This window comes from Xyrauchen texanus, chromosome 15 (genome assembly GCF_025860055.1).
Source record: "Xyrauchen texanus isolate HMW12.3.18 chromosome 15, RBS_HiC_50CHRs, whole genome shotgun sequence".
Classification (NCBI taxonomy): domain Eukaryota; kingdom Metazoa; phylum Chordata; class Actinopteri; order Cypriniformes; family Catostomidae; genus Xyrauchen; species Xyrauchen texanus.
Genome location: NC_068290.1, coordinates 9,170,705 through 9,195,441, shown reverse-complemented (window position 1 = coordinate 9,195,441; position 24,737 = coordinate 9,170,705). Strand labels below are relative to the sequence as shown.

Here is a 24,737-nt window from a genome sequence, read left to right as displayed (position 1 = left end):
AACCTCGATTTGTGCTTTTAAGAAAATAATAATTATGCCACAATTGCTGTCGATTGAGCTTTTAACTTTAATTGCACCCCGAATACTCCTTTAAACTACTTTACTGTCATTTCTCCTGCTTGTTAACAGTTTCAAAAATTTCATAAACTGACAATGAATAGTTAATAAATGTTAGCAATGTTGATATTTTTGGGCAAAATTTGGTTTAAAATGCAGAAAAATAGCAGCATGCTGTGCATGTGACATGAAAAGAGAATGTGCAGTTTGCAGTAATGCAATGAATAGTCAAAGAACCAAGATGACAACAACGAGGTCTCTCGGTAGATAGTGGGGTCATCTGTTTCCTCTATTTGTTTTTCCCAAAGGACAAACAAGTTTGGTTTAGCCAACATTAGATTTTTAAGATCTAATGATCACTATTCCCATTATGAGACAAGCAATCAGTGTCTAGCGGTTTATGTGATTCCACAAGTTTGAGTTACCCACATACAAAGTGTTGTTTGCATAATAAACACTTCAGTTTGTGAAGCCTTTTCAACATGCACGTTTCACAGGTCATAAAAACAAGAGTCTAACTCAGAGCCCAGAATCTATTTATTGCTTATCTGGAATGGATAAATGTTTATAAAAACCATACTGTACATGTGAACTTTTGCAGAAACAATTCTGGTATACAAGCTCAAAAATTCATGATAAAAATCATGAATTCTTTAACAATACTTAAATCTCCCATCTATGCAACTCAAAACCTTTTTTGGTCCATTCAACCAACCAAACGAATATACCTATATCTTAAGGATTAAAAAGTATGTGGGTTGTATCACTGCATCAACAAAATATCTGGAAGTCACATTCACATTTATTAATTAACACAGGAAGCAGCAGTCCATTCTATAGCATAGGAGGGTTAAAGCGTACAGGGCAGATTAGTGTCTCAATGTCTTGCAGTCCGTTCATCTCTACGGGCATTTAAATTTACCTTAACACAACTGGGCCTACACGTACATGGTTACTCCCTATAACCACAAATATCTCATTAAATTGAACACCTTCACAACGTACAGCTCACAAAAACCATGATAGAATCATGTGCGCTCACTTGGAACAAGGCACAAATTAAAATATACAACACTTCCAGTGCCACACAATATAAAAATGACAGATTGTTTCAATAAAAAAAAAAAAAGCGATGACTGTACACCCCTGACATCCAAAAATTATCACTGGGCCATTAGTGAATGTTGATAAAATGTTTTTATGCTGTCATCAAATTTAAATGTTCACTAAAATATCTTAAGAATAAAACAGATTTAATGGCACTATACAGTGCAATGTTGCCCTGTCCCACAAGTATTAAACGACATGAATATTTAATACAATTTGCTAACCTTTCGAGATTTCATTAATTTATCAAATATTGTATTTAAATTCCTGTGACATAAAACAGTTGTCAATCAGTAATGTTTAGATGGAATTCTGATTTCTCAAAAACATATTTCAGGAATGAATACAAAACTATTAAATAAATCGGTGATGAGATGAAATACAGTGCATCTTATGTACTTTTAACCAATAATAATTTAAAAATAAACAATAGTACAGAGCAGAGGCTCTGATGGGGACATGACAACTTCACTTCTGTACTCATATATATTTTTTTAAAAGCCATGTCAAAATTGTCATTGTGGCAAAATGTAAGCAGATTTTTGTGTCTCCTATTTCAAAAGTAAAGTTAAGACTCCTATATGTATTTCAAGTATAGAATAAAAACGTTCAAGGTACAAGATACATCTGGTCCATTAGCAGGCCAGAGACTATAATGGAAATATTACAAAATCATAACATTTGTGCTTCAGGTAAAAACAGTTATTATGTATAAAAAATTGTGTTTGTTAAGGGACAAAAAGCTTTTGAGCACAGCAGCAGTCTGACAGTAAAATGCTGGTGAAAATGCTAATGAGACTCTTCAGTTCCATTAGCATTAAGTTTCTCTGTTTCTGGCACTGATCTGGTTGCGTTTTCTGCTGTGGGTTGATTGCTTCCCCCTTGACATGGAATACCTTTCATTTTCCAAAAGAATATAAAGTCAAAGACGAAGGCCAGTGTGGCAAGGAAGCCAAATATCTGCAATACAGAAAAGACAATCGATTGTCAGTTAAATGTACATTTTAAGTAGCATGATGTACAGTTGAAATCAGAAGTTTACATACACTTAGGTTGAAGTCATTAACTTCATTTTTTTTAACCACTCCACAGATTTAATATTTAATATAACGATAGTTTTGTAAGTCCTTAAGGACATCTACTTTGTGCATGACACAAGTCTTTTTTCCAACAATTGTTTAAAGACAGATTGTTCCACTTTTAATTGAGTATATCACAATTCCAGTGGGTCAGAAGTTTACATACACCAAGATAAATGTGCCTTTAAGCAGCTTGGAAATTCCAGAAAATGATGTCAAGCCTTTAGACCATTAACAAATTGGATTCTGATAGGAGGTGTAATAAATTGGAGGTGTACCTGTGGATGTATTTTAAGGCCTACCTTCAAACTCAGTGCCTCTTTGCTTGACATCATTGGAAAATCAAAAGAAATCAGCAAAGACCTCAGAAAAAAAATTGTGGACCTCCACAATTCAGGTGCATCCTTGGTAACAATTACAAAATGCCTGAAGGTACCACGTTCATCTGTACAAACAATAGTACGCAAGTATAAACACTGTGTGACCATGAAGCCATCACACTGCTCAGGAAGGAGATGCATTCTGTCTCCTAGAGATGAACGTAGTTTGGTGTGAAAAGTGCAAATCAATCCCAGAACAACAGCAAAGGACCTTGTGAAGATGCTGGAGAAAACAGGTAGAAAATTATCTATATCCACAGTAAAACAAGTCCTATATAGACATAACCTAAAACGGTGCTCAGCAAGGAAGAAGCCACTGCTCCAAACCAGCCTTAAAAAAGCCAGACTACGGTTTTTAAGTGCACATGGGGACAAAGATCTTACTTTTTGGAGAAATCTCCTCTGGTCTAATGAAACAAATTTAACAGTTTGGCCAAAATGACCATCGTTATGTTTGGAGGAATAAGGGTGAGGCTTGCAAGCCGAAGAACACCATCCCAACCGTGAAGAATGGGGGTGGCAGCATCGTGTTCTGGAGGTGCTTTGCTGCAGGAGGGACTGGTGCACTTCACAAAATATATGGCATCATGAAGGAAGGAAAATTATGTGGATATATTGAAGCAACATCTCAAGACATCAGCCAGGAAGTTAAAGCTCGCTCACAAATGGGCCTTCCAAATGGACAATGATCCCAAGGATACCTCCAAAGTTGTGGCAAAATGGCTCAAGGACAACAAAGTCAAGGTATTGGAGTGGCCATCACAAAGCCATGACCTCAATCCAATAGAAAGGTTGTGGGCAGAACTGAAAAAGCATGTGCGTGCAAGGAGGCCTACAAACCTGACTCTGTTACACCAGTTCTGTCTGGAGGAATGGGCCAAAATTACAGCAATTTATTGTGAGAAGCTTGTGGAAGGCAACCCAAAACGTTTGACCCAAGTTAAACAATTTAAAGGCAATACTAACAAAGTGTATGTAAACTTCTGACCCACTGGGAATGTGAAGTAATAAAAGCTGAAAAAAATCATTCTTCTACTATTATTCTGATATTTCACATTCTTAAGATAAAGTGGTGATCCTAACTGACCTAAGACAGGGAATGTTTTCTCTGATTAAATGTCAGGAATTGTGAAAAACCGAGTTTAAATGTATTTGGCTGTATGTACATTTCTGAGTTCAACTGTAAGCTATGCCATCAGCTCAGCTAAAACAAAATAATGTTTCATACCACTGCGGCAGACTCCAGACTCGTCCCACCATTGTCTGCCACAAACACAACACTGGCAATGAAGAATAAAAATGCCATGGCTACTGTGTATCCAAAGTCCTATGGGAGCATTCAAAGAGTGTGTAAGTTAGAGACTTTTTGAATCAAAAAAAACTATTATAAAATTACAAAAATTAAATAAACTAGAAACAAATAAAAAATAAAAAAACAATTCATCCAAAAATTACAATAATTAAAAAAAAAAAAACTTTAGAAATATAAAAGCAAAATAAATTATAAATAAAATTAAACAAATAAATTACAATAAATCTAAACAACACACAAAATGAAAAAAATTTAATACAATTATACATAAAAAAAAAAGGGGAAATAAAACATGACTAAAAATAAATTATAATAAATAAATGATACATCAAAAGTCCTCCTATACAACTAGGGACTTACCACGGAGGGCCAACAATTGATTCCAACTCTTTTGTGCAGCGTTGTGGCGAGAAGGATTAGAAGTAACAACGTGAAGAAAAAGGCTGTGCAACTGACAAATTCAAAGAAGTAAAGCGGCCCACAGGATGAGCAATTGGACACAACCTCCTCCAACACGAATGCCACAAACGAAAGAAGCTGTGGGGACACAAATGAGTATATTAACCACCAGGTAGCAGTGTTTGCTTGTTTTGTTTGGACAACTACACTGTGTGAAAGAGAAAATGATATGGGTCACATATGACATATAATCCATGTAACTGAATTAATGTTTATATCTTTGTGACAGAGAAAATGAAACAAAGCTAAATTCATGTGAAATAACTCTAGAGTATATATTGCTTTTTTAGAACATACACACAACCACAAATCTAGTGAATATGTAAATACATCAGTGCCTGATTCCTACCAACTAGAACAATAAGCTTAAATGAGACAATCGGGGAAACACAAATATCAAAACAATATAATTGTTGACTTTATTCATTTTGCTGCACTAACCTCAGTCACTGAAGTTTTAGAAAAGTGATCGTTATTATACTAAACTGTTTTAGTCATATGTACACATAATGGTAGAGTAATTACAGGTTGCATCAATTTCAAGAGACTGTCCATTTCCATTTAGCAAACTGAAAATAGCATGTAATGACATCATATACAGACAAACTTCTTCTCAAAGGAGACACGTAGACAGTTAAAATAGACAGCTCTACTCAAATGAATAAGCAAATGTGACTAATAGTTAACCACATCATTTTCACTAAACAAGCAATGAGACAATGACAACTGTCCTGCTGTTAAACTAATCCCGAAGAAATCATTTGGGATTGATTTTTAAACCATTACAAAATATATGTTGCCCAATATGCCCAAAAAAGTTGCATACCCTTAATATTTAATTGGATCGCCTTTAGCTTTGATTGCAGCGCACATTCATCGTGGCATTGTTTCAACAACCTTATGCAACGTCACAACATTTATTTCTGTCCAGAGTTGCATTCATTTTTGGCTGAGATCTTCGCTTCAGATCTTAATGATGGGAGAGTCAAACCACTCCATAAAGTCTTCTCCAGAACCCCCCAAATACTTTACTGTGGTTCAGGTCAGGACAATGTTGTGGCCAGTTCATGTGTGAAAATGATTCCTAATGCTCCCTGAACCACTCTCACAATTTGAGCCCAATGAATCTTGACATTGTCATCCTGGAATATGCCCGTGCCGTCAGGAAAGAAAAAAATACATTGATGGCATTACTTGGTCATTCAGTACATTGAGGTAATCAGATGACTTAATTGTATTGCCACATAACAATTTTGAGTCTAGAACTCTAGGGCTAGGGATGGTAGAGTAACATGGGGTAACCTCCAAGTGGTCACTATAATGTGGTTCGCAATCGGTGGGGTTGCGTGGCGAGTTGTGCTTAGATGCCGCGGAGAATAGCGTGAAGCCTCCACATGCGCCGTTTACACGGTAATGCTCTCAACAAGCCAGATGACAAGATGTGCGGATTGTTGACAAAAAAAATATGAGCTTACAAATAATATGTAGGTGGGAGGATGAATTAAAAATACAAATTAGTCACCAAAACTGGGAAGAAATATCATTTAATATATTCCATACTACTCAAGCCAGTGTTTAGAGGAAATCTGCTTTTTTTTTAATTATTATTATAACACCTGTTATTCTAAGTAAATACAATAGCATGGCAAAAGGGGATTGTTGGAGAAATTGTAAAAAAAAAAAAAAAAAAAAAAAAGCTCATTACAGTCAAATTCTATACACATGCTCTAAATTGAAAGCTTATTGGAATGAAATGATTTGACAGGTTGATTTAATATTTAACTGCACAACAGAAATCTAGAAAACCTTATTTTGGGTAAAATGCCATTGTCCTTGAGAAATAAATCTAAATATATTTAGGGTAATCAGAATAGAAACTCTGAAACAGATTACAGATTATTATTAAACCAGAACATCCACAATTTCAAAGATGGAGAGAAACGATTTCAGAAATATAAAAAATGAAGATTGGCTTAAAATTATTATACATTAATTTAGATAGATTGTTTCCTTTGCATCCTTGATTTTTGAACAAAATTAGTTAAATTGTCATCGTAACAAGAGTTTTAAATAGTGCATATATATTCATAAATTATATTAAAAAAAATAAGAGAAAAAGTATACTATATCACACCTTTATTACATGTATAATGGGTGGCAAAATGATTACAGTATTGTAAAGCAGGTGAAGAGAATACATTCTGTGTAACTGCAAAGAAGAAAAAAAATGTAACAATGTTCCCATTTACACAAAATATATTTTTTATCAGAAACACATGTCTGACTCACATCGTCTGTTTTGAGTCAGTGCTGTGCTTATTCTTAGAAAGGAACAGGGCAGGATCACAACACCCAAATGCTATTGTCGGTAAAGCAGCAGAACCTTATCGCTACCGTACAGGACCCATTCAAAGTCCTGTGTCCAAAAAAATCGGTACAGAGCACATCTGCGGATCAATGAAATAAAAAGCCAGCTCAATACCCAATGAGCTCATTTTAGACATTTACGAGTGAAATGACCCTAAAACTTTAACAATCCATGTAAGATTTTGGCCTAGGTGGAATACAGCGTTAATGAAAGCAGAACTATTGCAAACAGAGCTGATTTCAGCATGTATTAGAGTATACACCTATTTTTCCCAGAAGCTTAAATGCTGTAGCCAAAGTTCAAATGCTGAGGTAGAATTACAACAGGAATCCCTTAAATGTGCATTCAGTAGTTTGGAGTCAATTAAAAACAAATTGTGTTTTTTGAAGTTTGTTCCAAATGGTGTACACTCACTTGAGATGAAGACTGTACTCCCAATAGTTTTCTATAAAAAGTGCTTTATTCTACCCCCTTCAGTGTGTTTCGCCATGTTGAAATCGCATAACTCGTGGTGTTTCACTAAACGTCGAAGAGGAGAATCCTTGCACTCGTTGGCTGCCGTCTGTGTAGATAGATACGCTTGGCTATGCTTGAAGCATTGTTGTTGACGTGAAGGATTAGCTTTATTGCAAAGTATGCTTGCTTACACACACACACACACACACACACACACGGAAATGTTCTTGGTGACAGATCACAATGGAACATAATTATTTATCATGCTTTAGTAGCAGAGACAACGGGATATCCAGTAGCTGTACTGCCGAAGCAGCAAAAAGGTCTGAAGCAACTTGCTTCAAGCAAAAAGTCAGAAAGACCAGCAAAAAACGGTAACGGTAAGGCCTTCACTAGTTTAGTGCAAAGAAGCTTGGCACAGCGATTATTGTGGATTTTGTGTAAACTGGAAATAAAACGAGTTTACAATAATACAGTATTAAATGGACATGCTAAATTTGATCATCAAAAACAATTCTAATCTTTTCTTTACCATGACATTCTGCATCGCTAGAGGTTTCAATTGAGGTTTATTTTATGCTAAGCAGTTCTCTAATAAAGGTAATAACTGTCTTTAGAAATAACGTTAAATGTAGACAGTCTCCAAAAATTATATACGAAGAAGAGCTATGCTAATGCTAGCTAGAGAACTACTGAATGCCCTTTTAACTTGTATCTCAAAGACCTCACCTGTCAATCAACACCTGCGCTAAAACAAGTGTTTAAACTTTGCCGGTTACAAGCAGCTTTAAAAAGGAAATAACCGTTCGATCTGAAAATTTTAAAAGCGAATATATACACAAGCACGGGAACTTCACAGATCTTGTTCGGTGTGATAAACTTAACCCTAGCAGCTACTCAGATGGGAAGCAAACACATATGATGAAATAACATATAATTCAGCACAAAACGTTTGTGCAAAGATTACATTTCAGCTGCATCTGGGAAACAATGCAATGCTGACTTTGTTGCACTTTACTATCATGCAGAAACACCTGAAATCAGAGACACTCCCCTCGAAATCCAAGCACAAGTCGTCAAAGGAGACATATAAAAACCAGGTGTAAAGAGCGATGTATCTTGCTTGACCACATGTGATCATATTACCCGAGACGCATCTTAAAACTAGGTGTCAAAAAATTGTTAAACTGCTATGTATCATTTTAAAAATGAAATATAAATATAAAATGATCAATGAAAATGAATTTCATTCTCCCTTTTTATTATTTTTAAATAGATTTGTATTTAAAAATAATAATATTAATATTGATATAATTTGACATATCGCCCAGCCTTAATTGAAAATTATCCATTTAAAGTTATACAGACTAAGTGTTACCACTAGCAAATTTCTGAAAGTGGAAAATAGTAGCACTTGCCGTAAAGAAATAGTAGTCTGCCATTAAAAACAGCAGCACCTGACCAGTAAAAAGATTACCTGGTAAGCGCAGCGAGGCTCTGCTATGTGCTCACCTAAGGAAAAACCAATTCTGGACTGAAATATTCAACCTCCAAACTTTATCGAAAATAACTAACAAAATAACATCAAGAAAGATTGAACAATTTGCATTTATTTTGAATTATTTGCATTTACAATTGTATTCTGAACTACAAGTACTTTGGATTTCAATTTATTTAAATGTCTGTTGTATGGAAAATTATTTGAAATGCAATTGAGTATACCAGATGCATTTCAAATACTCTTCCATACAACAGACACTAATCTATTGCATTTGTATACACAAACGTTGGTACAATTTGCATCATTACAAACTTTTAACATTTCCAACTAAATAGTCTTTTTATTATATAAAAAAAAAAAAAAAAAAAAAGGTCAGGACCTCCTGATCTGTATATTGGTATTTACTGTATTAATATAGTTCTGGTATTAAATTCCACATATTTTTTTATTGGTAGCTTTTTTTAAGCAGATCACAGCCAAACATCATCTTGTAGCACACACTGCATTATCTTCGCCTGTACTCACTACGAATACATTTATGATTTCCAATAGATTTTGCAAATTGTTGATGTTTTTTTGTACCTACATGAATGATGCAATTGTAACGTCCACCTTGTTTCACTAAGAAGTTAGTCCGGCAATATTCACAGTAGGCATGCGAGTCACAGTTCCTCTAGGATCCCCTATACTGGTTTCTACCGCTACTAGTACGTTAGGTAAAATGGCAGCGAAATATATTATTGATAATAGTATGTATATATAAATTAGACAGGAAAACACACACGGTAGCCTGTTTTTTTTAATGTATATTTATAGGCTATATGTATATATTTTATATAACGCATGTATAATATATATTTTTTTTTTCGTGGTATCAAACCCTTCATCGTAGCTCCGTATTTTACCCTACAAATTAGTAGCTGCTATGGCAAAATCGTAGCACTTGGCTTCTCTGCACTAGGGCTGGGCATTGATACAGCTTTCCAGATTCTATTTGATTCTGATTCACAAGCTCCTAATTCGATTCTGATTCATGTGTGTATATTTCAGTTATAATGTCCCTTTTTTTTTTTTTTTTTTTAAACACGCATAAAAGAAATTCTCACCCAGCTAATGCTGTTAAGTATACAGGGGACTTTCTAACTAGTTACATTACAAAACTATTAATTTTACAAATTAGATTTTATTAGTGTTTCATAATTTTGGCCACATTTTGGCTTTTTAAAAATGAACAAATCCATGTATTCAGCCAGTCAATAAGATATATTTCAAATAATATTTTTTGTTATATGTTCATTGTTTAATTGCATAATTTGTACTATTTTCAATTATTTACATTGATTTGTTGAACACATGCTAAAACTGGTACCGTCACTTTAACAAAAACTACATTTCTATCCATAGTTTTCTTAGCAACTACTGGGCGGTGCCATGATTATTCTAATTGCTGGTTTACAGTTTCTGGTCTCAAGATGCAGTGTAAAATGAACCGAAATTAGCAATTAAAATGAAGAACAACAACCATTTAAAATGTTATTTGGAGTAAAAATTAATTTCACACTCATCTTGTGCAGATGTTGTCTGTCATAACAACTCAAGTATTGAATGATATCACCTTCACTTCATGTCATCTAAATACTCCGGTGAGGCACTGTTTAAAAAAAAAAAAAACAACACACTGGAGACTGGAAATTGAAAACAGGAGAATCATGGAACAATTCCGCATTCAGGAAAAGGTTGGATAAAGAGTGTCTGTAAATGAGCACATACTAACGAGAGATTCTGTACCATGCGGAGTTATTATTAAATGTATTTAAATTACATTTTTTATATCAAAAACCTGACTGTAGAGAACAGATAAGTAATTTAAAGAGACATTATTGAAATGGCTCACATGGATTGACACGCATTACACGGAACAACTTTTACTCCCAACACGCAGTAAAAGGATCACGCTAATGAATACACCACCACTAAACTACACAATCACTGGTGAAACGTAAACATTTGCCAGCGAGTTGCCAAATATATACATTTTAGTTGCAAAGCGCCAAATTTGGTTGCAAATGCAAGGGATTTCCTCTCATTGTAGTGGAGGTTTGCACAGAGTAAAAGATTGATCTTGGGATTTAAGAATCAATATAGTTTGTTCAAATAAAGATTGCGATGCATTGGAAAATCTATATTTTGACCAACCCCTTGTTACCACTGGAAATTACTAATGAGAATGGAGAAACAAAAGCTCCAATCTTTGAAAATGCAAACGGAGAAGCTTAAAACTATAAGGTAACAAATAAAATAACTAGCGTGATACTGCATATAAAAAAAACAATGCTTTAGTTTACTCTAACGTATATCTTTACCTATGCTGAGAAGAGAGTAACAAAGATTCAAACTTTGAAAACGCAAACGGAGCAGCTGCAAACTTTCACTGGGAAAGTTTCCTACAGAGCATTGGCTTGATAGAACACAAAACACTTTACTTTATCCAAGTAGAAAGGAATTACTTGCAAACCATGTCTTAGCAACGTGTCTGATCAAACATTTTTGCACGAAGATTAACATTTGGATTTGGTCTCCACTTCTGAACTGTCAATAAACACTTTAGTTTGTGGGTGACACTTTGATAAAGTGGTTTTGAGATAGGCAAGGAAAAATAATTCACTGCATTGTCTTTTCACTGCAGTCACAAACAGCTTCAGCATTGCAATTGATCTAGGTGAAGTTATACCTGGGAAGTACCAAGGTGTCCCTGTGTAGAGTGTTGGCAACATAAAACAGGAAATGAATGGCAGGGAATTTCATTCTGGCATTCTAAGAGACACCAGCTTTATATTTCATATGAAATAGAATCTTAGTATCATATAATTATACTTTAAAACTAGTTTAGATATTGTTAGATGACGTACATCAAACAGGTAAGCACAAGATTCATTGAAATCAGTTTTGGCAAATCTCCAGCATCTTTTAGCTTCCTCTCCATTTGTGCTTATTATAGGTATAAATGTAGGACCAGTATAAATTATTGTAGTCATCTTCCACATTTCAAGCCTTATTCAAATAATTCAATAACTGCTGAAATATTGACCTGAGAAAAACCTGATGTTGACTACAATGCAAATTGTCTATGATCAAAAAATAAAATACTGCTCAATGTACCTCGCATGAGGATAACATGTTGTAAAAAGGGCAAAACACCACTGGTGATTTCCCTGAATGTACTACTGGAAAAATAGCAGATGAAATCTAATTTCCTCAAGGGCATGAGACCAAGAACTGGACTTCAAGGGGTTTACTGATAAAGAGTACATTTGTCTCAACGTTGACCACTATGAGGTAATTATTCACTCATTTTCATGTGTTCAATTTTCCTTGTACTGAAGTGCTCTTGTTTTTGTAACTTTTCTTTAACCACAACATACTTGGAAGGTTAAGAATGATGCAGTGATTAAATTTAGCATCTGCTCTCTAATTGCATTTACAGTTTACAGAATGACACATGAGCATGTCACATGAACCGACTGGTAAAAATAAAAAAGGCTAAATCTTTAGGAACTACAAATACTTTCAAAGTTATTATCTATCAATCGTTGATACCTCTGTGAAATGATAAAAAATATTGCCTGTTTTTGTTTTGTTTCAGCTGTTAAAGGAATTGTTCACCCAAAAATGTAAATTCTTTCATCATTTACTCACCCTCATGCCATCCCAAACGTGTACGACTTTCTTAAAATGCAAATGGGAATTCCATTTACTTTAATGCGAATTAAAGTGAATGGAGGCCAAACTCTGAAGCTTGAAAAAGCATATAAAGGCAGCATAAAAGTAATCCATAAGACTCCAGTGGTTTAATGAATGTCTTCTAAAGCAATCAAATCAATTTAGGTTGAGAACAGACCAAAATGTAACTCCTAATTCACTTAAAATCTTGCCATTGTAGTCTCTAGAGCACGATCATGATTTCAAGCTGAATTACACTTCCTAGTGCTTGACAAATGCAAAGAGCGCTAGGTTGTGTAATCAAGCTTGAAATCATGATCGCAAAGGAGACTGCTGATGTCAAGATTTATATTGAGTTTTATTTTAGTTGGAGTTTTATTTTATACCACTAGAGTCTTATGGATTACTTTTATGCTGCATGTATGTTCTTTTTGGAGCTTCAAAGTTTTGTTCAACATTTACTTGCATTATATGGGCCTACAGAGTGGAGATATTCTTCTAAAAATCTTTGTGTTTAGCAGATGGGAGAAAGTCATACACATCTGGGATGACATGAAGGTGAGTCAATTAGAGAATTTTCATTTATGGGTGAACTATATTTTTAAGTGCTACAGCAAGGTGGCCTTTCAGTTTTGCGATTCTTAATTAAGATTAAAATGCTACTTTAAATAAAAAGACTGTTTGCTAAACAAGTAGGGCAAGGACAGAAAGCATGCCGCAGTACTTTCATACTATTAACCCCTCCCAACATGAGTTGGCTACATCTATTGTTTCTTTCAGACAACAAAATGCAAAAACAGGGCCAGTCATCAAAATATACTGTTAATCAAGATCCACTCGAACAGTTGGATAAGCCAGCACCCATCTATTTACATACTCAAAACATATGGCCCACACCCACGGCCCACACCCACGGCCCTAAGTTAGAAAATATAGTGATAGTATTTAGAATAAAATAGTTGTAGCTAAATAAATAAACGTCATGAACAATTTCATGGCATTGATTTCCTCTTTGATGATCTAATTTCTCGATTTTCACCTTAACACAGGCTCTCTCACTTACACCCAGAAACCAAAAGGGCAAGCTCTGCCACTGATAGGGAGTTCCTCTTTATAATGTAATTACAAGCTGGTCAGTTTGGTTCAATTAAACAGAACTACACTTTGTCAAACTAGGAAGATACCATGGAATTGGAGGGAATTCCACAAACCTAGCAACCTCAATTACAAAATGTCCCATGAGCAATGACACAAGCAGCATATGACTGCAATGCAAAGTGGCTTGTATTATTTAAAGCAGAGAAAAAATGCTTTCCCACACTTGCAAAGTCATGACATGTAAATTCCCAAGGATGTGTGAGATATGGCAGAGAAATCAGCAGCATGCTTAGTTAGCACTAAAATGTATCATTCCAGTAATACATGTACATTTCACAAAAGGCCTATTTTAATGCACAGTTTTAAACATTTGAATAGAACATAAGTCATTGTTCACACGCATGAGCAGAAGCCTTTGAATACATTAAACAGGAGGTCAACACAGCGTTTTCTAATCTGCATAACTGCAAGTGATTTTCTACAATACACCTTTAGAAACTCACACTTCAGGTTTACAATATCCCCAGCTTACCTTGAAATGTGTGTTTTAGACTTAAAGTCATTAAACCCGACCAACCACTTGGTCACAGATATGACCTCTTACTTATTCAGAAAATGTTCTGCCTAAACACGCCACTTACCACTTCAACGATTTTTATCCCGAATCCAATTTTCCCAAGATTCTCCGATGGTACCACGAGCCATTTTTTGGATATGGGCTCCTGCACTGTAGTTGTTTGGTTGTACACCGGTTCTGTGGTGGCCATGGAGAATATCTGAAAACGAATAAAATAAATAAAACTGTTTATGGATGCAGGGTTATAGTGTGTGTGTATGCATTCATACATTTGTTGATATAAATATATCTGACCGTTGGAAAAATTATTTAAAAAAAATCGATGTGCGTTAGCCACGCGTTGTAAACCGAAAGTAAAGCCATCTAGGTCAAGTTGAAGTACAAGTAACCAAAAACTTCGATAAACAAAAAGCGATGGATATAAACAATCTGCGGGTCAAAATAGTTATTAACAACAGATCATGTGTGATGATTGTATTGATGAATATGTAAGGATAATATACCTGATTGTTTTATCGGATGGTTGTCTGCTGCGTGTTCAGCTTCGTCGTTCTCGCGTCCTTTGTGAAAAAAAATTCTGTTTCACTTCCGCACTCCCTTAAGTTTCTTTCATAAAGGAAGGACTTCCTCCTGTGACTGCCTAAACAGAATTAGCGTGTATAGATATATAGCTTGTGTCAATGCAACTTTAACGATCTTATTTTACAAAAGCTTTGTAAACACAAAGAAAACAAGTCTATTGACATTGTCAATCGGTCTATTTAGTTAGTCCACATTGAAATTCATAAGAACAAAGTTGCACATTTAACTCCAAAGTCGAGGATTTTCATCAATAGAACGTTAAATATATATTTTTTTAACTAAACCTTTATGAACTCAGTTTAGAATGTTTGGTTCCCAGAACGTTTTGGGAACATTAGTTTTTGGTTTCCAAAAATATAACCTAAAGAGAACGTTATTTGAACGTTAGGAATAGCCAAACGGGAACCAAATAAGGGGAAAGTTCTGTGGGAAGGTATTTCTCACATTTCTCCATGAGATATTAGTTGTGACAATTGAAAGAAACTTGAAAAGTTATGTTAAAATAAGATGGGTTTTGAGGATTCATTAAAGGGATAGTTCACCCAAAAATGAAAATGTTCTCATCATTTACTCACCATCGTGCCATCCCAGAGGTGTCTGAATTTCTGTCTTCTGCAGAACACAAACAAAGATTTTTCAAAGAATATTTCAGCTCTGTAGGTTCATACAATGCAAGTGAATGGTGGCCAGAACTTTAAAGCTGCGAAAAGCATATACAGGCTGCATAAAAGTAATCCATACGATATTTAAAGGCACAGTCACACATACCTTCGCACAGCGAAATTCAGCTGGCGAAGACAGTGTGGGCAGACATTGAGTACGTGTGAAACCAGCAGAAATATAATTGTCAAGCAGCCTCTTTTTAATGCTGCGCTTTATACGCTGTGAAACTTTAGTTAAAAAGAAACTCACTGCTAAAATGATATCATTGTCCATTGTGAATATTCGGTGTAATTGTGTTCGAAGCCCCGCCCACACAGAGGTCACTGCCAAAACATGCAACTTCCTATTTGGTCAACGCAGTGAATTTGCCTGTCAAAGTTAACCAAACTTGAACTCCACATGAAATCCGTGAGGGGATATTCTTCATGACCGGAATCCATCACTCGAAATTTACAATCACGCAGATTGCCATTGAGATTACTGTATTTCGCCCATGGAATTTTCCTCCCTACCCAGTAGGTGGTGTTATGCACGAAGAATGCAAATCGCCAAAAAACAGAAGAAGAAGAACTCTGTCCTCTCATGAATGTGCATAGTAGGGCTAGTCAAAGTGAAGATTTATAGCAAAACAATTAAATTATTGAAATATTGATCCTTTAAGTTCATAGGTTCATAATGCACAATTGCCATGTTTAACAAGAGATGTTTACAGTGGTTCTTTATTTATTCTTCATTTTTCACTCTGCTTAAATTCATTTACATGCTACATGCTAATTTCACTTCACATTTGTAAAGACCTTTATGAGTTATGAAGTATTATTCTGACTTTGGTTAAGCCTGAACATCTGAGTAAACTTTTTAATAAAAAGACTTGGCTAGAATCCATAAAGAAACTTCCCAGCAAGATTTGAGAAGAGTATCTATGTTTGTGCAGGAAGTCTGAATATACTGCAATTCCACTCTTTAAGCCTACCATTATCCTGTGAGAAAAGGGTAAGATTTAAGTCTTCATATACATTCTGCACCTTGCCATATACACATCCCTCCTGAAATTACTGTTTCGAGTCTGTAATAATAAAAGTCTCCCCGCCTTACCGACTCTGATCCGCCTTTATTTTATCAAGCTATTACATAAACATTCCACAGCAATAATGCACACACCCCACGCTACAAAGTTTGGTCTCGCATGGTTTCAATGTAATTTTGGGTTAGTTTTTGTCTTCTTTAATATAGGAGATTTATTTACGTACGCTCTACCTGACTAAGCATTACAACTCTTTTATTCTGAATGCTGAGGAGAAAGTTTGCCTGTTGTCGCTGGGCAGACTATCTGTAATAATACCATAAAACAGTGAAAATGCATGGCTATTTGCCAAGCTAGGGGGATAAGCTTTGACAGCAAAGAACAAAGCATTATGAGTGGTAATTGTGAATTAGTTGGAATAAGTTTCCAAATAAATTTGGCTAACTTTTGCACTATAACAATAAAAATAGTAAACACTGTACAGGTTAAGATGTCAACTGCAGATTTTTAAATGCTTTCACATAATTGCTGTGCAAATTTGCAGGCTATGAATTGAAGCTCCACGGCCAGAGGTCACCAACACCTGAATAATGACGTTAGGCGCAGTGGAAGCGAGAAGCGTCGGTTTCAGGGGGTCAGAAATTATGGAAAGCCATAAGGGTCAAAATTCACGTGTTTTGTATCACCGTATTCAGCTATGAAATGCCATTTTCTAAACGCTGTATGGCATTAAGTAAACGGCGTTAGGCGTTAAGTTAACGCGTGTTATTTTAGCACCTCGCATAACTAAATTACCCCATTCATTTGCTCATGTACATAACTCCTCCTCTATCACGTTTGAGGTATCTACGGCAAGCCAGAGGATTCAAATTATTAACAGCAACAAGAACCTTTGTTTCACATTGCAAAGGCATATGCAGCCGACTTTTGGCTAACTAAGCAAGATATTCGCTAACCAAGACCCTATTTACTAACTTTAATTCACAAATTGGTATTCACATACTGCAGTGGTCGATGTCCAGGACTGCCTGTAGGGCAACAGATTAAACTTTTAAATAAATAATCTTCCAAAGATTTCAATGTGAATCTGACAATATCTCATGCAGTAACACATTTGCATATTAACAAGAAAAGTTGACAAACTGGCCAAAAGCAATTATGTCTGTAAACAGTAAATAAATACTTATATCAGCAACACACACACACACATACACACTGCAATATGTGAATACCAATTTGTGAATTAAAGTTAATCATACAGCGATTGCTTTAATCATACAGTTAAAGAAATAGAATGGCTTTGTGATCCAAGGGAGGAGTTATTTGGAATAAGAAAGTAGAAAGTGAATTAACCACACATGTAAAACTATATCACTGAGGACCGAAATACACCACAAGAGGGCAGACAGACAACATTTATTCTGACATAAACACATGGGCAAGAATCCTCTAAGTGCTTGTTAAAGGGGTCATGACATACTTTATTATTATTTTTATTATTATTATTATCTTCCCTGAGGTCCACTTAGAATGTCAGTAAAGTTTTTTGGGTTTTTTTGCGCCAAACAGTCATAATTGAGTCATATATAATAATTTTCCACTCTGTTTCTGGCCCTCTGTCTAAAAACTTTCAATTTTAAGCTGCCTGGCTGTTTAAAAAGACAGGAGACAGGAGGAGGGGCTTCTTCAACATCTCTTTCTGCCATCAACCATGGCCGATATCACAACGACTGCTGCTCTGTATCTGTTGTGGAAGTCCCAGATACGTTGGAAAACCAAACGCCGTCGTGTTTGGGTGCATGCTATTATCCAATTATCCAGATTTCTTCTGCTACTACGTCAGTACGTCAATGACATACAGACAATTTCAATGCTGATAGGCTTTCGCGACAATGCGTCATGCGGATATTTCGCTTGAGATATTTCACTCGCACGAACACACGAATGACGATTTCGCGTTTTCGCTTTACGCCATTCCCTCCATTTGCGCCGCCCGCCGCAAATTCACATCTATTCGCATCTTTGCATTGACTTTGTATGTAATCGTGCTGCGCGAAACGCTCGATTCACGTTATATGTGAATGCACCATAAGACTGCCACTGCTGTGATTGGCAAACATCGCGCAGTCCTTCCAATACAGGCATAATTGAAATGCAAACTGAAGAAAATGAAACAAATCCACACAATATTAAAACTACATTTCAGGGTTAAAACAGAAGATACACCTAGGGCTGAACGATATGACCAAAATGTATATCACGATATATTTCTTAATTTCGGTCGATACGATATAATTCAGATATTGATATGAACAATATAAAAGCCTCAGAAAAACTCACAAGAACGCCCACAATGGATGTCTGTACCTACAAACTTCTGAAAAATGAATTTATCAAGTCTAAAACCTCCTGAAACCTCCTCCTATAAAACTATATAATATTTAAGAAATACAAACTGTACAAATAAATTAATGTTCACCTTTACTTTCACTTAGCCTTCATACAAACAAGAAATGTCAAATAAACATAAAATGCTCACCTTTGTCAATATTAATGTTTTTAAATTGAAACTACAACATAGGCTGATTGATAGATTGAAACAAAGGTTCTTCAGCTAGGATAAAGAATATTAAAGTGTTCAGAGTTCAGAGAAAGAAAAAGAAAAAGAGTGAGCAACAACAAAAACTTGCTGGGGCATTAAAAACCACGATGTGTATTGTAAAAAAATATAATGATATATACTTAAAATAAGTATACAATACAAACGGGCCAAACAATGAGTTTTAAGTTCAGAAACATTTTGAGTCCCCCCCTCCCTTGCACCACAGTGGTTTGGTCCACTGCACGCTTTTTCCCTTTACGTCACCAACACACGGAAGTTCGGTGGAGTTCGGCAAGTAGGCTGGCAGTGGCAATGCTATTTTATTCACTTTAAGCATCGGATGACTTGATTATTTTCTCTTAAATACAGATGATGCTGAGTCATAAATAAATTAGTAATGACAAAAAAAGTTATGATAACTGATGTATTTTTTCATGAGCCTGCAAGGTTATCAATTATAACGTTACCTAGCTTGTTTGTGAACTGATATTAGCATAAAATCATAGATCTACCTTTGTTTTGGGTTTTGCTCAATATGATGTTACTTGGTAGATCAGTGGGATGGCTGCAGTTGAATATCTAAGTGAGAGACCCCTCTGTCCCCGACGAAACCTAAAATATTATGGAGGACGCAAGATAGTTTTATAATTATAATAATATGGCCGCGTGGTGAATATGTCTTCTGTGTACACACATCCTATAGACGTACAACTTTGGCTCTATTATTTGTGTCCCTTTCAAAAATTGCCGTGTCATGCACGTAGCCAATTGTGTTCTGCCATTTCTGCTCGGCTTGAATACAATGAACTAACGTTAAGTGACAAATGCTGTAATTTAGCCTATCGAAATATCGGAAATGTGTTTAAAAATCATATCACCATTATTGAAAGAAATTATATCGCGATACATATTGATATTTAATTATTGTCCAGCCTTAGATACACCCAACACATTCCATCTAACTGTATCAAACTGTTAACCATAGCAGCACCATAAACTATAAAACAGATATTACATGTTATATTTTCATGAATTAAATTTGTTAATGAAATTTTTTCATCCAATTTCAACTGCAGATCTTTCAATAACAGTTCCTTTGCTAAGTTTGAATCATATTGTGACTGATTCTCAGGCAATTTACACTGAAATCTTCTGAATGCACAAACGTAATTCAATCCACGGTGATGTTGGGTGCTTCAACCGACTTCAACAGGCCAAGGCAGAGACGCTGGCCTTCACATCTCACATTTTCCTGGTTTGTTTACACAGAGAAGGGCATTTGTTTCTCCCAGTCAGTGGCAGCAGCAGAATGAGACACATTTTTTGCGGCTTTTAAAATGTGGTGCACATCATCAGAAATGTATCAAAACGATCAAAGGTGTCCATCAAGTGCATGTTTACAAAAAACAGCAATTAAAAATAGCACAGATAGGTGCAAAAATGGTACAGGACGCTTTCCAAACAGCACAACAGTAAGACAGTGCAGCTGAATGAAACACAATGGGGTCTCCATTTTAGAGTTATAACTTGACATTGCATCTTTTAAAAGCAGCGCGAGATGTATGATAATGGTCAAAGTCATTCATCTAGTGCATGTTTATACAGAAAAACATTTAAATCCAGACAGGCACATGAAGCTGTCCTGTGTAAGTTCACTTTGGATTAATCTTCCATGATATGCCCATCTCTCTCCTCATCACCTGCTGTGTGACTGACTGAGCATTAGTGGGATGGTCCAAGGGTGCAATGATGGAAAAACAGGCATTGCATATGCATGCATTTGGTCCTTGTGACGTCAAGTTTCACAAATTCCAAATAAGCTGTTTTTGCAGCTTGGTTAAAATAAATTCACTTTTTCTATTAACAAGGAAGTTTTCAGTGCTGAAATTTACAGTATGTTTTTATAGTATAATGACCTCTTGTATGTCAAAAGATCAAGGAAAATTGTATTCCTCACGTCATGACCCCTTTAGGTTGTTTAAATAATTAAATCAGAGGCTAGAAGTTTTTATGGTTATATTCTAAAGGGTAGGCTACTAACAACACCAGGGTTTTTGCTATTTCCTAGATTTGCGAATATGGGACGTTTGAGCATAATGACACTTAATATGGGACATACGTTTCTGATGAGGGATCTTTCCCCTTTTCTTTCGTTTCAATACGGGACATGTTGCCTTCAACACAGGACATTTTGCCATTTGACAGGGGCATTAGGGGCCCCTTGAGCATTTGTGCCTCCAAGTATTTTGGTGCTTAAATATATGACATGATGCCAGGGTTTTTTTAACAGTTGGCAACCCTACTCTTTCAAGAAGAGTATAGCTGCAGGAAGAGCCCCAAAATGGGGCGGGAGCTTCAAACCACCAGCAATGATATTAGGAGCCCCTACCATTAAGTGTGAGTGGAACTGATGCCACCTTTTGGAGTTGGCGCAACCCCCTTTTGGAGTAACCCTGCCCCCTTCTGGAGGATCTCCGCCCTCTTTTGGAGATTCCACCTCCATTTAGAGATCTTGACATGTAATGACATTTTGTGGGCACTGTGGGGTTGGAGTGTTATTGCGTAGTTGCAATTCGTCTCGGTTACTAACGTAACCTCCATTCCCTGATGAAGGGAACGAGACGTTGTGTTGATGAGTTGACACTAGGGGAGCCCAGACACCTCTGATCTTGAGAAAAAGCCAATGAGAATTGCCGTGTGGAATTTGCATGCCACTCCCCGGACATACAGGTATAAAAGGAGTGACGCTGCAAATACACATCAGGTATCGCAATGAGGAGGCGAGCCAAAGACCCGGCGCTTTCAGCGGTTGGTTCAGTGTTGTGGCCGGAGGGACACAACGTCTTGTTCCCTCCATCAGGGTATGGAGGTTACGTCAGTAACCGAGACGTTCCCTGTCTGTCACTCACTCGATGTTGTGTCGATGAGTTGACACTAGGGGTCCCAATGGAAAATGCCACAAGAGCTGAACCGAGTTACGCAGACTGGCAGTGCGGGATGGGCAGACCTCTGTGTGCCTCGTAGCCAGCGCAGCAAGTCGTCGCATAACCATCCCCAACACACTGGCAGGCATGAAGCGGTCCCCTGCACCTAGGGGAATGGCTAGCTGCTCAGTAGTATAAGGACTGGCTGGCCTAGCCGGGGCCTTCTCTCTATTATTCTCCCCTGTAAAAGGAACTAAATAGTTAGACTGGGAGCCAAATATATGGTCCAAGCTGGGAGGTGTCCCACCAAAGAGGAGGACACTGCGGAGACCATACCCGGCCCTGAGAGGGGGGTTAGGTGGAATACACACACGGTCTTACCGGTGTAAGTGTGGAGCGGCGTCGTGGTAGATTCTACCCAAGGGGGGAGGAGTTACTACAAACACGGCGACCCAGGGCAGAGGGCACTCTGTCCAAGGAAGCAGCAGGGGGCGGCACATGCTGGGCATGGTATGCCATTTTGATGGCATCGCCAACCCAGTGGGCGATCCTCTGTTTGGAGACAGTGCTTCCCTTCCGCTGTCCGCCGAAGCAAACAATGAGCTGCTCGGAGCTTCTAAAGCTCTGCGTGCGGTCCAAGTAGATGCGAAGAGCACGCACCGGACACAGCAACGCCAAGGCTGGGTCTGCCTCCTCCTGGGACAGCGCTTGCAGGTTCACCACTTGATCCCTAAAAGGGGTCATGGTAACCTTGGGTGCGTAGCCCAGTCGGAGTCTCAGGATGACGTGAGAGTAAGCCGGACTGAACTCTAGGCACAGTTCGCTGACAGAGAACACCTGCAGGTCCCCTACCCTCTTGATAGAGGTGAGAGCCGTCAGGAGGGCGGTCTTCAGAGAGAGCACCTTTAGCTCTGCTGACTCAAGGGGCTCGAACGGAGCTACCCGAAAGGACCACGGAGAGGTCCCACGAGGGAACGAGGAACGGCCCGGGGGGGTTTAACCTCCTCGTGCCTCTCAGAAACCTGATGACCAAATCGTGCTTCCCAAAATACTTACCTTTCACTGCATCGTGATGTGCCGATATAGCGGCTACATACACCTTCAAGGTGGAGGGGGACAGCCGGCCCTCCAACCTTTCATGCAGAAAGGAAAGCAGTCAAAAGCTAAGTCTACCACATCCCGTCCAAGGGCCAGACATGGAGATTCCATATGGTGCCCCGTCCCTGAGAAAGAAGGTCCTTCCTCAGGGGAATTCGCCAGGGGGGCTGTCGCAAGGAGTGTGTGGTCCGAGAACCAAATCCGGGAGGGCAAAAGCCTCCTCAGGGCAAGTAGTACTGCCAGCAACTCGAGGCAGTTGATGTGCCAAAGCAGTTGCGGGCCAGTCCGAGGGCCAGCGACTGAGTGCCCACTGCATACGGCGCCCCAGCCCCGTTGGGAGGCATCTGTAATGACCACAACGTGTCTGGAGACCTGGCCTAGGAATGCTAGGTCTGACGACTCTTTTCCCAGTTGACCCGAAGCTCCAAGCGGCTGAGGTGCCTGAGCACCAGGTCCCTGTGAGCACACAACATGCCTCACGAGTGAGCTAAGATTAGCAAGTCGTTGAGATAGTTGAGGATGCGGATGCCCACTTCCCTCAGAGGGGCAAGGGCTGCCTCTGCGACCTTCGTGAAGGCAAGAGGGGACAGGGACAGGCCAAAGGGGAGGACTTTGTACTGATATGCTTGACCCTCGAAGGCAAACTGGAGAAAGGGTCTGTGTCAAGGAAGGGACCAAAGGGACTATAGCGTCGGACGGCAGGCAGGGCCTGCTGAGTCTAGGGACATTGAAGCACTTACCTGGCACATTGTGACCGCTCCCGGAACAGCCTGATACGGGGAGGAAGAATTTCGTCCTTGTGGCCCGCAGAGACCGTCGGCTCGGGGGCGGGGTTGTGCCACGGTGGGGCACGTGGAAGCAGGAGATCCGGTTCCAGGGCGCTGAACCTGCCAAAGAGAACCGGTGACCGGCAGGTACAGCCCGGGTGCTGAGGAAACTGACCTATTTTTGAAAATGTGGGTACCGCAGCCCATTGGGAGTGCAGCGAAATAAAATTCACAAGGAAATAAGGATTCTCCACCCGCCCCTCCAGCGGGGGAGGGAGTGGTCTACTTACCAGCTCCCGTAGTGCAGTTTCCTGAGTCCCAGTGCTGCCTGTCTCAGGGACGCTTCGAAGCCTTCTTGGGGTTCTTGGCAGCCGGCTTTGAGGCAGGGGGCGTCGCCATCCTGCAGGTAGCTCCGCGTCGGGACTGCAGTGAGGGCATGAACCATCCACAAACGCTGACTCCACGTGGGTTGCACCCAGACACGAGAGGCAGCGATCGTGGCCATCAGACAGGGAGAGACAACGACCGCAACCAGGAAATACACACAAATGGAAAGACATCTTGAAAAAGACGCTTCACCGAGGGGGAGAACCGCTGGAAAGCGCTGTAGAACCAACAGCTTGTAGAGATGAATGAACAGCAGAGGAATTCAGCTCTGTGACTGATCTCTCTGCTCTGAAGAAGATATTATGGAGTTATTTCCCTGTCAAATGTCGAGAGCGCATTATTGTAGCGCGAAAGTACATTAATGTTATGCGCGAGCGCGAATCCCTCTGCTCGTGCTGAATATAATCGCCGGCCGAATCCCTCTGCTCGTGCATGGAACTGGGCGCGTGCTCTCAGATACACGCTGCTCTTGAAAGAATTTTCTCTGCGCTCGCTCAGAGAATATGCCTGCACTTAAAACATGTTCATTGCAATCGCTGAATCTCTCCTCTTCAGCTAAAGTAAGCGTGTTTGTGC

The 24,737-nt window shown here is 38.3% G+C and overlaps 1 protein-coding gene across 2 annotated transcripts; it reads right to left on the bottom strand.

Annotated features, from left to right (window-relative positions):
• Positions 1–582: 582 nt before the first annotated feature.
• On the bottom strand, positions 583–24,483 carry LOC127655474 (CKLF-like MARVEL transmembrane domain-containing protein 6). Of its 2 annotated transcripts, XM_052143311.1 has the most exons (7): positions 24,065–24,483; positions 15,272–15,308; positions 14,618–14,754; positions 14,179–14,313; positions 4,296–4,472; positions 3,852–3,950; positions 583–2,124 (listed from the first exon to the last, which is right to left on the bottom strand). In XM_052143311.1, the coding sequence occupies exons 4-7, from the start codon at positions 14,302–14,304 to the stop codon at positions 1,954–1,956; spliced, it is 573 nt and encodes a 190-aa protein (XP_051999271.1). In that variant the 5' UTR covers positions 14,305–14,313; positions 14,618–14,754; positions 15,272–15,308; positions 24,065–24,483; the 3' UTR covers positions 583–1,953. The 2 variants fall into 2 exon arrangements, with proteins under 2 accessions (XP_051999271.1, XP_051999272.1); XM_052143312.1 differs by lacking the exon at positions 24,065–24,483 and having other exon boundaries at positions 15,272–15,692.
• Positions 24,484–24,737: the final 254 nt, after the last annotated feature.

Excerpts from the sequence above, each read along its gene's own strand:
- LOC127655474 (XM_052143311.1), bottom strand. The coding sequence starts at position 14,304 with ATGGCCACCACAGAACCGGTGTACAACCAAACAACTACAGTGCAGGAG. Across the intron at positions 4,473-14,178 it reads GGATAAAAATCGTTGAAGTG|CTTCTTTCGTTTGTGGCATT; the intron begins GTAAGTGGCGTG and ends GTGTCCCCACAG. Across the intron at positions 3,951-4,295 it reads TCAATTGTTGGCCCTCCGTG|GACTTTGGATACACAGTAGC; the intron begins GTAAGTCCCTAG and ends ATGCTCCCATAG.